Source organism: Ovis canadensis, chromosome 6 (genome assembly GCF_042477335.2).
Source record: "Ovis canadensis isolate MfBH-ARS-UI-01 breed Bighorn chromosome 6, ARS-UI_OviCan_v2, whole genome shotgun sequence".
In the NCBI taxonomy this organism is placed as follows: domain Eukaryota; kingdom Metazoa; phylum Chordata; class Mammalia; order Artiodactyla; family Bovidae; genus Ovis; species Ovis canadensis.
Window position 1 is genome coordinate 81959360 of NC_091250.1, and position 14027 is coordinate 81973386.

Below are 14027 nucleotides of genomic sequence, written 5' to 3' on the forward strand. Positions count from 1 at the left end.
CCAAGCATTTAGCAAATTAATCTTTTGTCAGGAACACAGACAGACCTAGAGATTATCATACTGAGTGGAAGTAAACCAGACTGAGAAAGAAAACTATATATTAATAGGATATCACTTACATGTAGAATCTAAACACTGATAAAAATGAACTTATTTATAAAACAGAAACAGGCATATAGACAGAAAAGAAACTTATGGTTATCAAGGGGAAAGAAGATGTGGGAGGAACAACTTGAAGAGTTTGGGATTAACATACACACTACATACATAAAATAGACAGATTAAAAAAAAAAGATTTACTGTATACTCAGTATTTTGTAATAATCTATAAGGGGAAAGAATCTTAAAAAATGTACATATATATTTATATATAGGTCTACATATATATCAGAGAAAGCAATGGCACCCCACTCCAGTACTCTTGCCTAGAAACTCCCACAGACGGAGGAGCCTGGTAGGCTGCAGTCCATGGGGTTGCCGAGAGTTGGACACGACTCAGTGAGTTCACTTTTCACTTTCATGCATTGGAGAAGGAAATGGCAACCCACTCCAGTGTTCTTGCCTGGAGAATCCCAGGGATGGGGGAGCCTGGTGGGCTGCCGTAAATGGGGTCACACAGAGTCAGACACGACTGAAGCGACTTAGCAGCAGCTACATATATATATCTGAGTAACTGTGCTATATAACTGAAACTAACACAATGTTTTAATAATGTTGTAATAATGCTGTAAAGAGCAATGTTGAATAGGAATCTGGAATGTTAGGTCCATGCTGCTGCTGCTGCTAAGTCGCTTCAGTTGTGTCCGACTCTGTGCGATCCCATAGACAGCAGCCCACCAGGCTCCCCCATCCCTGGGATTCTCTAGGCAAGAATACTGGAGTGGGTTGCCATTTCCTTCTCCAATGCATGAAAGTGAAAAGTCAAAGTGAAGTCGTTCAGTCGTGTCCGACTCTTCGTGACCCCATGGACTGCAGCCTACCAGGCTTCTCCGTCCATGGGATTTTCCAGGCAAGAGTACTGGAGTGGGGTGTCATTGCCTTCTCCAGGAATCAAGGCAAATTGGAAGTGGTCAAACAGGAGATAGCAGAGTGAACGTCAACATTTTAGGAATCAGAGAACTAAGATGGACTGGAATGGGTGAATTTAACACAGATGACCATTACATCTACTACTGTGGGCAGAAATCCCTTAGAAGAAATGGAGTAGCCATCATGGTCAACAAAAGAGTCCGAAATGCAGTACTTGGATGAAATCTCAAAAATGACAGAATGATCTCTGTTCATTTCCAAGGCAAACCACTAAATATCATAGTAGTCCAAGTCTATACCCCAACCAGTAATGCTGAAGAAGCTGAAGTTGAACAGTTCTATGAAGACCTACAAGAGCTTCTAGAACTAACACTCCCAAAAGATGTCCTTTTCACTATTGGGGAGTGGAATGCAAAAAAGGAAGTCAAGAAACACCTGGAGTAACAGGTAAATTTGGCCTTGGAGAACACAATGAAGCAGGGCAAAGGCTAATAGAGATCTGCCAAGAGAATGTACTGGTCATAGCAAACACCCTCTTCCAACAATACAAGAGAAGACTCTACACATGGACATCACCAGATGGCCGAAGTCAGATTGATTATATTCTTTGCAGCCAAAGATGGAGAAGCTGTATACAGTCAGCAAAAACAAGACCAGGAGCTGATTGTGACTCAGATCATGAACTCCTTATTGCCAAATTCAGACTTAAATTGAAGAAAGTGGGGAAAACCACTAGACTATTCAGGTATGACCTAAATCAAATCCCTTATGACTATACAGTGGAAGTAAGAAATAGATTTAAGGGACTATATCTGACAGAGTGCCTGATGAATTATGGACGGAAGTTCTTGACATTGTACAGGAGACAGGAATCAAGACCATCTCCAAGAAAAAGAAATCCAAAAAAGGAAAATGGCTGTCTGGAGAGGCCTTACAAATAGCTGTGAAGAGAAGAAAAGAGAAAAGCAAAGGAGAAAAAGAAAGATATACCCATTTGAATGCAGATTTCCAAAGAATAGCAAGGAGAGATAAGAAAGCCTTCCTCAGAGATCAATGCAAGGAAATAGAGGAAAACAACAAGATGGGAAAGACTAGAGATCTCTCCAAGAAAATCAGAGATACCAAGGGAACATTTCATGCAAAGATGGGCTCAATAAAGGACAGAAATGGTATGGACCTAACAGAAGCAGAAGATAAGAAGAGGTGGCAAGAACACACAAAGAACTGTACAAAAAGATCATGACCCAGATAATCATGATGGTACAATCACTCACCTAGAGCCAGACATCCTGGAATGTGAAGTCAAGTGGGCCTTAGAAAGCATCTCTATGAACAAAGGTAGTGGAGGTGATGAAATTCAAGTTGAGCTATTTCAAATTCTAAAAGATTTGAAAAAGTGCTACACTCAATATGTCAGCAAATTTGGAAAACTCAGCAATGGCCACAGGACTGGAAAATGTCAGTTTTCATTCCAATCCCAAAGAAAGGCAATGCCAAAGAATGCTCAAACTACCACACAATAGCACTCATCTCACACGCTAGTAATGCTCAAAATTCTCCAAGCCAGGCTTCAGCAGTACGTGAACTGTGAAATTCCAGATGTTCAAGCTGGTTTTAGGAATGCCAGAGGAACCAGAGATCAAATTGCCAACATCCGCTTGATCATCAAAAAAGCAAGAGCATTCCAGAAAAACATCTATTTCTGCTTTACTGACTATGCCAAAGCTTTTGACTGTGTGGATCACGATAAACTGCGGAAAATTCTGAAGGAGATGGGAATATCAGAGCACCTGACCTGCCTCTTGAGAAACCTGTATGCAGGTCAGGAAGCAATAGTTAGAACTGGACATGGAACAATAGACTGGTTCCAAATAGGAAAAGGAGTACATCAAGGCTGTATAGTCACCCTGCTTATTTAGTTTCTATGCAGAGTACATCATAAGAAATGCTGGGCTGGAAGAAGCACAAGCTGGAATCAAGATTGCTGGGAGAAATATCAATAACCTCAGATATGCAGATGACACCACCCTTATGGAAGAAAGCAAAGAAGAACTAAAGAGCCTCTTGATGAAAGTGAAAGAGGAGAGTTAAAAAGTTGGCTTCAATCTCAACATTCAGAAAACAAAGATCATGGCATCTGGTCCCATCACTTCATGGCAAATAGATGGGGAAACAGTGGAAACAGTGGCTGACTTTATTTTTCTGGGCTCCAAAATCACAGATGCAGATGGTGATGCAGCCATGAAATTAAGACGCTTACTCCTTGGAAGGAAAGTTATGACCAACCTAGATAGCATATTAAAAAGCAGAGACATTACTTTGTCAACCAAGGTCTGTTTAGTCAAGGCTATGGTTTTTCCAGTAGTCATGTATGTATGTGAGAGTTGAACTATAAGGAAAGCTGAGAACCAAAGAATTGATGCTTTTGAACTGTGGTGTTGGACTGCAAGGAGATCCAACTAGTCCATCCTAAAGAAGATCAGTCCTGAGTGTTCATTGGAAGGGCTGATGTTGAAGCTGAAACTCCTATACTTTGGCTACCTCATGCGAAGAGCTGACTCATTTGAAAAGACCCTGATGCTGTGAAAGATTGAGGGCAAGAGGAGAAGGGGACGACAGAGGATGAGATGGTTGGGTGGCATCACTGACTCAATGGACATGAGTTTGGGTAGACTTTGGGAGTTGGTGATGGACAGGGAGTCCTAGCGTGCTGTGGTTCATGGGGTCACAAAGAGTCGGACACGACTGAGCAACTGAACTGAACTGAACACAATGTTGCAAATCAACTGTACTTCAATTAAAAAAAAAGAATTTAGCAGAGTGTTGGCATTACATAATGGAAAGTTGCATGTTTTCTTTTAAAAACAGTTAATAATTAAGGCAACAAAGTCAAAGCAAAATTATTCTCCCCTGTATAATAGAATATCTGGGAGTAACAATATGTGCCTACTGTGCTGTATACCCTGTAATGAGTACCACACATTATTCTAAACCTTCACTAGTTTAGGAAGGAGAGACGTGTTATCACAATTTTATGGATGGAGAATATAAGTGGCAGAAGTGGGTTTTAAAACCTGACCTACTGGAAAATAAACTTCACTACGTTGTTTTCTCTCTTTCATTTTCCCATCTGTTTTCAATAGCTGAACTTTTTCAACACTTGCAATGTGCAGTTATTCTTTAATTGAACCCTCGCAACTCTGTGAAGTAGACAGTCCCACTACCCCTGCTCAATGCCTTCTTGGTTCACACTCTGCCCGGAGCACTAACCCTCCTCTAAGAGTTTCCCCAGTAGGATTCCAAAACCTTCTTGAGTGAACCTAAGCTTAAAGCGGTGGGGGTGTCCATGGAATATGTCCCCACATTCAGGTCACCTGAGAACACTAAGATGGCCCTCAGCATCTCAATGGATCGGGGTCGGGTAAGAAGTTCCCATGCTCTTCAGTTACTCCTTACCAGCATTCTTTCAGCTTTTGTGTGATGAGGGGTATTATATCATGGCTTCAGTCTGACTTTCTACCAAAGAGAAAAAAGCAATGGGAAGTTGGCATCTCTCATGGGGACTATATCTCCATTCCAGAGCAATTCTGATCATTTTCTTTTTTGTCCTACAACTGAATGCCTTTTCCACTCACAATCAATAGAAAAAGAATAGAGAGATATTAAATTAAATATCATTATAACTAATTGTAATATTGTACAATCAGCCAAAAGCATGGCTGATATGCAAAGGCTTATTAACAAAAAAAAAATTAAAACTCAAGTGTTCTGGATTTGATACAATGATGAATGATATATAGGAAGCTAGTATATAAACAAAAAGAAAAAATGTGGCATATTCAGAAAATACTGTGTAGATAGACTACAACGAGTTAACAAACTAAGCATATAATACTTTCAATTCAATGCATTTGAACCTTTTGTTCCTCTTCATTAAAAGGCAAATATTTCTAAGGCTTTCATATTCATTCATCCATGACTTTTATTTTAAGCTCCCAGTGCATTTCATTTTAACACCTAGACATGATTTTAATTCAATTACACAGCATTAAACTAGGCACCCAAGAATATCACCCACAGTGAAATTGTATCCAGATTTACACTTGGTCTTCACCTGCCAGTTCACAATAAAGGAAATCTGATGGGGACCCAAAGGAAGGAATGGAATGCACTTATCCTCTCAAGCTTTATTACTTTGTATTAGCTGATGAAAATGAAATCTTATGTGATTCTTTACTTAGCACAGCCAGATATATTACTGTTTAATATTTTCTCAGAGATAATATCTAAAGGCTAGTCCCATGAATCACAATCAAAATGTAATATGGACAAAAATAACCAAGAAATGAATTATAATTACCAAATACAGTCCTAGCTGGAACTGATTCCTTATTTATCCAGAATGAAACTTGAGAAAGAATTACTGTCATAATACATGGGATGTATGTTTGAATCATAAAATAACCCATCTTCCGTCTGAGGTGAAAGTAAACCGTCATAACAATATATTCACCTGTGAACGAAGCATGAGGAAAATGGTTATATTAATGTTCTGTGAGCAAATATTCAATGGTTTTATAATCATATTTCAAACTAACAAACCGTATTCTAGGCAAAGAAAGTATTTGCTCTGCATGACAGTACAAGCATTGAGAAATATGAAGTTCCCAACAAGGGGAAAACAATACTGAGCATCATTACATAGAAAAACATTTCTGTTGTTATATCGTGATTAAGCAATTTAGTAAGTTGGGCTATAATTTTATAAAAATTCTTACAGTGCTTTCTATTTTAAAGATCTAACACTGCAAAAGCAATTAGTCTTCATTTTCAACATTTTTAAGAGCAGAATTTAGAGTTAATTTTATGGAAAATCACTAGGAAAAAAACATGAAAATACACACACCTGTATGAAAATATAAAGCCACATTTTAGAAAGAATTGTAATACACAGCTATACATTGTATATACATATACACTTAGAGAAAGGTTCCTTACTGTTTTAGTTTCAGGAAAAAATTTTCTTTCTAAATGCGATATATGTGAAAATAAATAAAATATAGACCCATCCATAACATCCCTGAGTTCAGGTATGTTTTATTAGCATTTAGACAAAAACCTAAAAAAGATAGTAAGTAAATATATCATAAGATTTCTTGTAGCTCTTGATAAAATTTTTAATATTACATCTGAAAGTAACATGTTAAGAAAGTAACTCAGGAAGCAGTAGCCTTATCCTCAGACTGAAGACTCAAATCTTCCCAAAACTTGTTTTTAATACCACTTACAGGCTGGAAAATAAATGTTTTCAAAAAATATTTTTCCTGGTGATACACATACATAAGGAATAGTTTAAGAACAAGCAATAATCAGCTATTTTTCTTCCACTGAATATAACAAAAACTAAGTCCTATGATTCTTTCCATTCACATCCCCAAAACAAATACAGACTAAGAATCCTCAATAATAATCATCCATCTACTCACATGATAGCTTTAATATATGCCTTTATAATATTTTATAATTAAATTTTATATTTTGCCTTTACTTTTGAAAAAAGGATAAAGTAAGTAGCACCACAAAAATTGTTTTTTTTCTGATGAAAAAAATAGATTTGGGGAAAGTACTAAAAAACAGAAAATTCAGTGTTCAAAAAATCAATGATCAGATTTCCTACCTGAGAATTCTGTTGAAAATAGTTTTGATATATTTGATCATTGACTTTTTTTCTGAAAAAGAAAACCAGCTCATTTCTTGCATCTCACCAACTCAGAATTTATTTTAAACTAAAACAAGATTTAAACATAAAGAAAGAGAATTCTCAGCTGTGAGCTATGCATCAACTCTATTTCTGGAAACTTTTATCTGGACCCTGAAAACACAAGATATTTCAATGAAGAAACTAGTACCAAGTTGCACATTGGTTTAAATTACTGAATGTCTCACCCGTGATGGATTTGATAGTTTCACTTGATACGGTTTGCCCAATCAAGTCATACTGAACTAAGCTGGAAGACTCCTTTGGAACTTCTACTGATTTCTCAGGACCTTTCGTCCAGGTATAAATCATCTCACTCTTCGGATAGGCATCTGGAGGACAGTAGAGAAGGTGGTCAGAGTCAGGGCTCCTTTTCCATCTGTACTGACAGTCAGTGATTAAGAATATTACACATGTTCAAGAAAGATGGAATAAATGAAAACAAGAATCATTATGATTTATTCAAACATGTTTAAGATTGAGAAAACTGTAGAGATTAAATAAGCAGTCTTGCAACTGGGCATATTTCTCATTTTTATGCCAAAGGTTTACAGGACAAGAGACTAAAACTAAGGCAACTAAAATGAGATCTATGCATCAGTGCCCTTGGATATGTTTCCATACTAATAGGATAAACAGGTGAAAAGCAGAATATCCCCCACCCAAAGTACTATCCAACTGCTATTCCTTTCCCTTCTAGCTCACTTCTAATACTTGATTATTATGAACATCTTCCTTCCTCATGCAGCTCTCTCAATTAGAAACATACCAGATGCTGCCTATAATAATACAACAACAAAAACAAAAAGCAAATCCTACTTTGGAAGTGCTCTCCATGGGTCACCTATTCCAGACTCTGCCTCTGGGCAATACCCATGCTGTTCCGGAACCATTCTGCGGGTAACAACTGGCTATGCAGTTTGTAAAGCTCTCCAGGGAACATACTTACACAACCAATTCCTCTACCTTTAAACTCTTACAATCAGAACATTTCCCCTTCCATCTTCAGCAAATCCCTCCCGGCGGCAATTCAAGCCCATTTTCTATTATTTGGTGTTCAGTGCACATGGAGACCAGCTGCTTGCTTACCAGCCTATCCAGAACAGATAGCTTGGCTCACACACAAATGAGTTCAAAAGAACCAAGATGAATTGTGTGCTGCCCTCTGCAAAGATTCCTAAAATGGCTAGAGCACAGTAGGCCCTCAGTGAAAATGTTTAATTCTGCAAACAGGTTAGTACCTAGGAAGACTATCTCTACAAAGGACTTTGCAAAACAAGCTATAAGGCTTGTGTTGTCATTTAGTGGTGTGCAATCAGGTCTCAAGGTTTATCTTCTGAAGTATATTCATGACTAAATCATACATTTAAAGCCTCAGAATGCTAAGACCCTGTCCCTGATGTTTTAAGTCAGGTATCCTTTCTGTCCGTGTATTTTTCTGTTTTTATCTTTTCTCATCAAATCACTGGTTGGAAAGCAAAGGACTCACTCTAGTTTCAAGTTAACCCGACTTGAATATTGTGATTACTGAGGGTTATAAAAAGAATGGTGACTGCCAAGACTCATTAAGTTAAGCAATAAGCAATAATAACAGCAGGCAACAGTTTCACAATCATTGTGACTGAGAATCTGAAGCAATAGTAAAAGTCAGCATCTATTTTTGGTAGATTCTGATTGAGTCAAATATTTGAGGCAGACGTGAGAAGAGGCAAGCACATTTTGCTGACATCTCTGAGAGGGGAGCTTGGGTAAAAGAGATTCCTTATTCTGTTCCTACCCATTCGTTTCATCCTTTTGCCTTCACCACCACAAAATATCCCAAATCCACGTGTCTTACACCTCCTCTGATACTATAATCTAGTCTATGTCACCACCAACCATCTATTAAGACACAGCCTCCAGCTCTTCTGTGTTTCTACAATCCATTCTCCCTAGAATGAACAGAAAGCGTGATCTTACTGGGGCCAGAATTGAAAACTATTTGTACTATCATAATTTAAATTTCACTCAAGATAGCTCTAATCTAGGTAAAGTCCTTTCTCAACCACCCTTAATAAAACCTTCCAAAGGCATCCAATAGCACTTAGAACAATATCCAAACTAATTAGTGTAGTCCATAAGGTACTATACTATCTTGTTCTGCCTACATATAGACCATCCCTCCTAATCTGTGTCGGTCATGCTTCAGCCATTTTTATACTAATAGTGCTGCTTATGTTATTCTAACCCATGTCATGTCAGGAAGCCCTGAACCTTCTTTTTCTTTTATCAAGTCTGCCATTAAGGTTTCTGCTTGTAACCGAAGCTGTTCAATTTTAAAAATGAAAAAAATCATTTACTCTTTCTCTGATACACTACCGACACAAGGAGTTCAGTGGTCCCTAAATTTCACCACTGATCACCAACCTAGTAACTGTGACTCAATCTACCTAGGCTATCTAGGTAGCAAATAGAAATAATGTTTGCTTCTGGTGAGGGAAAAGGGGTTGTTTTTACCTCTTAATTTAAATATATTAGGTAATAAACTGTCTCTTAAAAATCAAACCTTGGACAAATCATTGTCATGGACAATGATTTAAATGGTAGACTATGGAAAATCACGAACATACAAAAACATCAGCTTGCATAAGGTAATCATAAATCCTAACCACAATCTGATTGTAACTTACAACTCCCAAATTTCAAAGGGCAGGCATGGCCATCCATGGGAAAGTCCACCAATCTCATGGGACATTCTGCACTTATGGTGAGTCTATGATCAAAAAAAGGCAATTAAATAAAATCAAAACTTAAAAAAAATTTTTATAGATTCCTCAGTGAGGAAGAAGGAAGAAAGAAAGGAAAAAAGAAAGATAGGAAGGAAGGAAGGGAAGAAAGAAAAAGCAGTTTAAAAAATTTAAAAAATGACTACCTCATTGTGTATAAAATTGTGCCATTTCTCATAATTCTAAAAAGTTTATTTGGAGCTGTCATATTATGTGAGACAGATTTCTTTCCATTCCTGAAGAAAGTATCAGGAGTCCATACTTTTGTTACCATCATATTGTTCAATCTCAAAATTTCAATCGGGCCATCATATTTTAGTCTTTTGTCAATCCATGTCTGTCTGAAGAACACATCCATTGTGTATTCCTAGGGAAGTTAGTTTGTGACATATTCAATCACAGATGATTACACATAAATATGCAGAAAAATGCATTAAATTCTAGATTGGCCCTCAGAAAAGACTACCCCAGATAAAAACAAATAGAAGCAAATTTTTTTTTAATCAATGGAGCAAAAGGAGTGTCAGCAATTAAAACATGTTATGTCCATCTGATATGTTAATCTTCTACATTTGTTAGATAAATACATTATCATACATGTTAATCATTTAAGAAAAATTACTCTAATTTAATAAAACTGCCAGCCACCAGTAATTACAGTTGTACTTTGTTTTAAATCAAGTGACAAAATTAGCTAACATGTAACAAATAACATTGCATAATTAATCATAAAATTGTAGGCATCTCTTTAAGACAAAGTATAGTATGTAAAGTATGTAAAAGAGAAATCTTATATTCACAGAATTTATTAACGTTCACTAGGGTCATTTCTTTGACCTGAAAACTGAAAATATTTAATATTAGAAAGCAAAACTGAATTTATCCTGACCAGGGCTTGATGTTCTATGAAAGTGGGAGGAGGGGTGGTGAGCAAGTGGGCCAACAAGGAATTCTAAATGCAATTAGGACTATAAGATAGTTTCATACCAAAACTAATTACACTCTCTAATTTTCTCCTCCGCAATAATTTTCTAAGGGAAAAAATATTACATACAACATTGTATTGTGGGGACAGAACGTTCTTTTCTTTGTTGAGAATGACTCCAAACCAGAAAAAAATCTCAAATATTACAGCTGAAATGCAAATTAAATGTCTCACATTTTAAAACTTTTTAGGCTGTTCTTTCACTTTCTAGCTCTGTAATCTATTATAAGATAAATGTTAATTGCCCTCTTTTCTGCATATTTTCTCCAAACCTCAAAAAGTACATTTAATTTTCCAAATACCTACCATTTCAACATCAGAAACAGGTCCAAAGCTAGTGACATATATGTCAGTTTTCACTTCTGTAACGGGACCTAGTAGGCATGAATTAAACAAGTGTGAAAGGATAATTACCAATCCTATAGGTAAGGAGGATTTGATTATTAAAAAGTAAAGACAGATAAATCATGTTTTTACAAGCATCTTATATTTTCAGTAAGATTATGTATCTCTCCAAAAAAAATGTAGACAAAAGAACAACAAAACTAGAAAGCAATATTTACTTACAGGACAAAAAGAAACCCCAATTACTTACTGCGATTCTTCGTTCTTCAAAGATACATCACCCCTGGGCACTGTTACAACAAGGCAGTGCAGGGAACAAAAGCTTTTAGCCTTTGTGATTTTTTTTATAGCCCATCATCTGATTGGCTTTTAGTAAAGAAGTGAGCTGTTAAAAAGAGGGAACTTAACCACAAGAGTGAGGTAGAGAAAAACCATAATGGCTATAAGGAACACATTTTCAGTGAGTTGAGGATATTGGTAAATAAACACAAAAATGATTGAGGTGACTTTTAACAATAGGAAGATCATCCACTGGTAATTAGGATCAAAAACAAGCTCTCCTAAAAGTCAAACCCATGTATGTTCTGGCTTCTACTTGTTCTGTGATCTTGGGCATGTTACTTAACTCCTCAATGACAGCAACCTTACCTATCAGACAAGACTATTGATGGGAATCAGAGGAAATTTCTCCTATGAAACCCTGAACACAGTTACACTTTCATGAAAGTATTTATCAAGTATTAGCTTTTCTTTGCTATTGAGATTCTTTCCTACATCTAAATAAGACTGTTTCAGGAACAAGTATATGGGTGTGTTTGGCAGAAGCAAAATATGGGAGCATCATGACAATAGGGTTGACACAGATTATAGACAGAGGAAACTGCTGCAATCCAGGTTTAGCATGTTGCTTAAAATGAGAAATTCCGGAGCTCAGATTCGGCTCTAATAGTTTCTAATTGCATGATCTTGGTCAAGTCATATATCATCAGATACAGAGGGGGTTTTAATGGGTATTAGCTGAAATAATACATGTAAATCACTTGTTCCAGTCTCCAGAACATAACATGCTCAATAATGATAGTAATTATTATTGTACATAGTAGCAATGTTAATTACTAATAAAAATTTTAAATTGCTGCACTCTTGAACATCATTTCTTATATGATAGTTTATAACACTGGATGGCCAGGGGCTACCTATTCCATACTGGAAAGAACAACATCTGTTATCAAGATGGACTGTTTCTCTTGAATACTGGGTAGGCAATTGGATTTATGCCAAAAAGGACACAGAGCAATTGGAAAAGCTTTATGTTCTAGGTCTAAAGTTATCTTCATGAAACAAGTGAGAGTATTTCTCCCTCTACATGGTGAAAACTGAACCACAGAAAGAAAAGTAGTCTGAAGGAGAAAGAAAATTCTTTCTTGAATAAGTATCCAAAGAAAAATATATCTTTTGGAAGTACAGTGAGAGAAAATGTATAAATCACGCTGATCTGCCATGAGTTTTCATTTTGTAAAAATAACATTTTCTAAAATGTTTAAAATTTTTTTCATTTTTTAAAAAGTAACAAAAAAAAACAGAATAAGTGTGAGAAGTTGACTGAGAAATTGAAAACAGCAACAACAAAAATATGATAGTAATAAGCTAATGAAAGCCAAAGTGCTTCAGGAATAGACAGGTAATCCAGGAAGCAAAGAATGTGTGTCAAACCCTAGTAGATGGAGATTTCATTCAAAAAAATTCAAAAGTGAGAGAAATCACTCCGCTAGTTTCTTAAGGACAATTGCTAAAGTGTTAAAAACATTACTTCAGTGCAAGTCAGGACAAAGAGTAAGTTACCCAGAACAATTAAGGCTGAGTAGATCTTGACAATGAGACTGTTTGATGAGAATCTTGAGAAATTCAGTTACTTTGAAGATCAACTTAGGAAACTGGTTCTCAAACTTGAACTGGATCAGAACCACCCAGAAGGTTTATTAAAGCACACATGGCTGGAGCCTACCTCAGACTTGCTGTAAAGTAGGTCTAAAGCAGGGCTTGAAAATTTACATTGCTAACAAGTTCCTAGGTGACGCTATTCACTTTAGTTCACAGAAAATATTTATCTGTTTCCTAGAACAGTATTTATTTAGCTAACTGTGTCCTGTAAAACATTAATACTATAGGTGTTCTATTGACATGCAGGAAAGGTAGGAAAGGGAGGGATTAAGCCAATCATATTTTTCCTTATACATTTATTTTAAGGTGAGTGGGTTTATGCTAATTCTTAAAGTTATAATGATTCCATGATAATGAATCTTTTCAAATTCTGACATAACATTGTTACTTTTTCAATGATTCTTGAAAAATGCTTTATGTTCAGAATTACAACCTTGATTATTTGACATTATTGAGTATTTACTTTACACGATAGAAAAGGTCTTTGAGATTGAATGAGAACCTAAAAATATATAATTGGTAAAAAATTGCATTTGGACACCCATTCATTCAACATTTATTGAGTGACCACCTGACGTACCCCATTCTATGCTAGGCTCTGGTGTTACAGTGGTAAATCAGAAGTTTCCTGCCTCGGGTACTTAACACGCTACTGGGGGAGTCAAAGAATAAATAATAAGGAAATAAATTAAATGAAAGAATGCTATCATTCATAAGAGAAACAAAACAGGCTGGTAATAGTCTGGGAAAGCCACTGTAGATTTTTTAGCCACTTTTCAATGCAGTGACTTATTTTTAATTTCTAAATTCTATTTTTCTATTAAGGTATAGTTGATTTCCTGTATAGTGGGCTTCCCTGGTGGCCCAGATGGTAAAGAATCCACCTGCAATGCAGGAGACCTGAGTTCGATCCATGTTGGGAGGATCCCCTGGAGGAGGACATGGCAACCCACTCCAGTATTCTTCCCTCGAGAATCTCCATGGACAGAGGAGTCACAAAGAGTCAGACATGACTGAGCGACTAAGCACACAGCACATAGCTGATTTACAATGTCGTCCCAATCTCCAAAGCAGTGACTTTCAAACAGAGCTGAAGAATGATCCCAAGACACTGGAAAAACTGAGAAAATGCATTTCAGGTAAGAGAACTTCAAGGGGAAAAACTCGGACAGAATACCTCCTTCGCTATCCATATTCTGAAAGT

General features: G+C 36.5%; 1 protein-coding gene across 1 annotated transcript in view; it reads right to left on the reverse strand.

The window, feature by feature from the left end:
• The window catches only part of GABRA4 (gamma-aminobutyric acid type A receptor subunit alpha4), a 78523-nt gene that overhangs the window by 52333 nt on the left and 12163 nt on the right, over positions 1–14027 (reverse strand). The window contains exons 3-7 of the mRNA XM_069595026.1: positions 10844–10911; positions 9699–9919; positions 9457–9539; positions 6976–7119; positions 5390–5542 (exon numbers count right to left, since the gene is read on the reverse strand). Coding sequence (XP_069451127.1) covers positions 5390–5542; positions 6976–7119; positions 9457–9539; positions 9699–9919; positions 10844–10911 — 669 coding nt within the window. The remainder of the gene's footprint in view (positions 1–5389; positions 5543–6975; positions 7120–9456; positions 9540–9698; positions 9920–10843; positions 10912–14027) is intronic.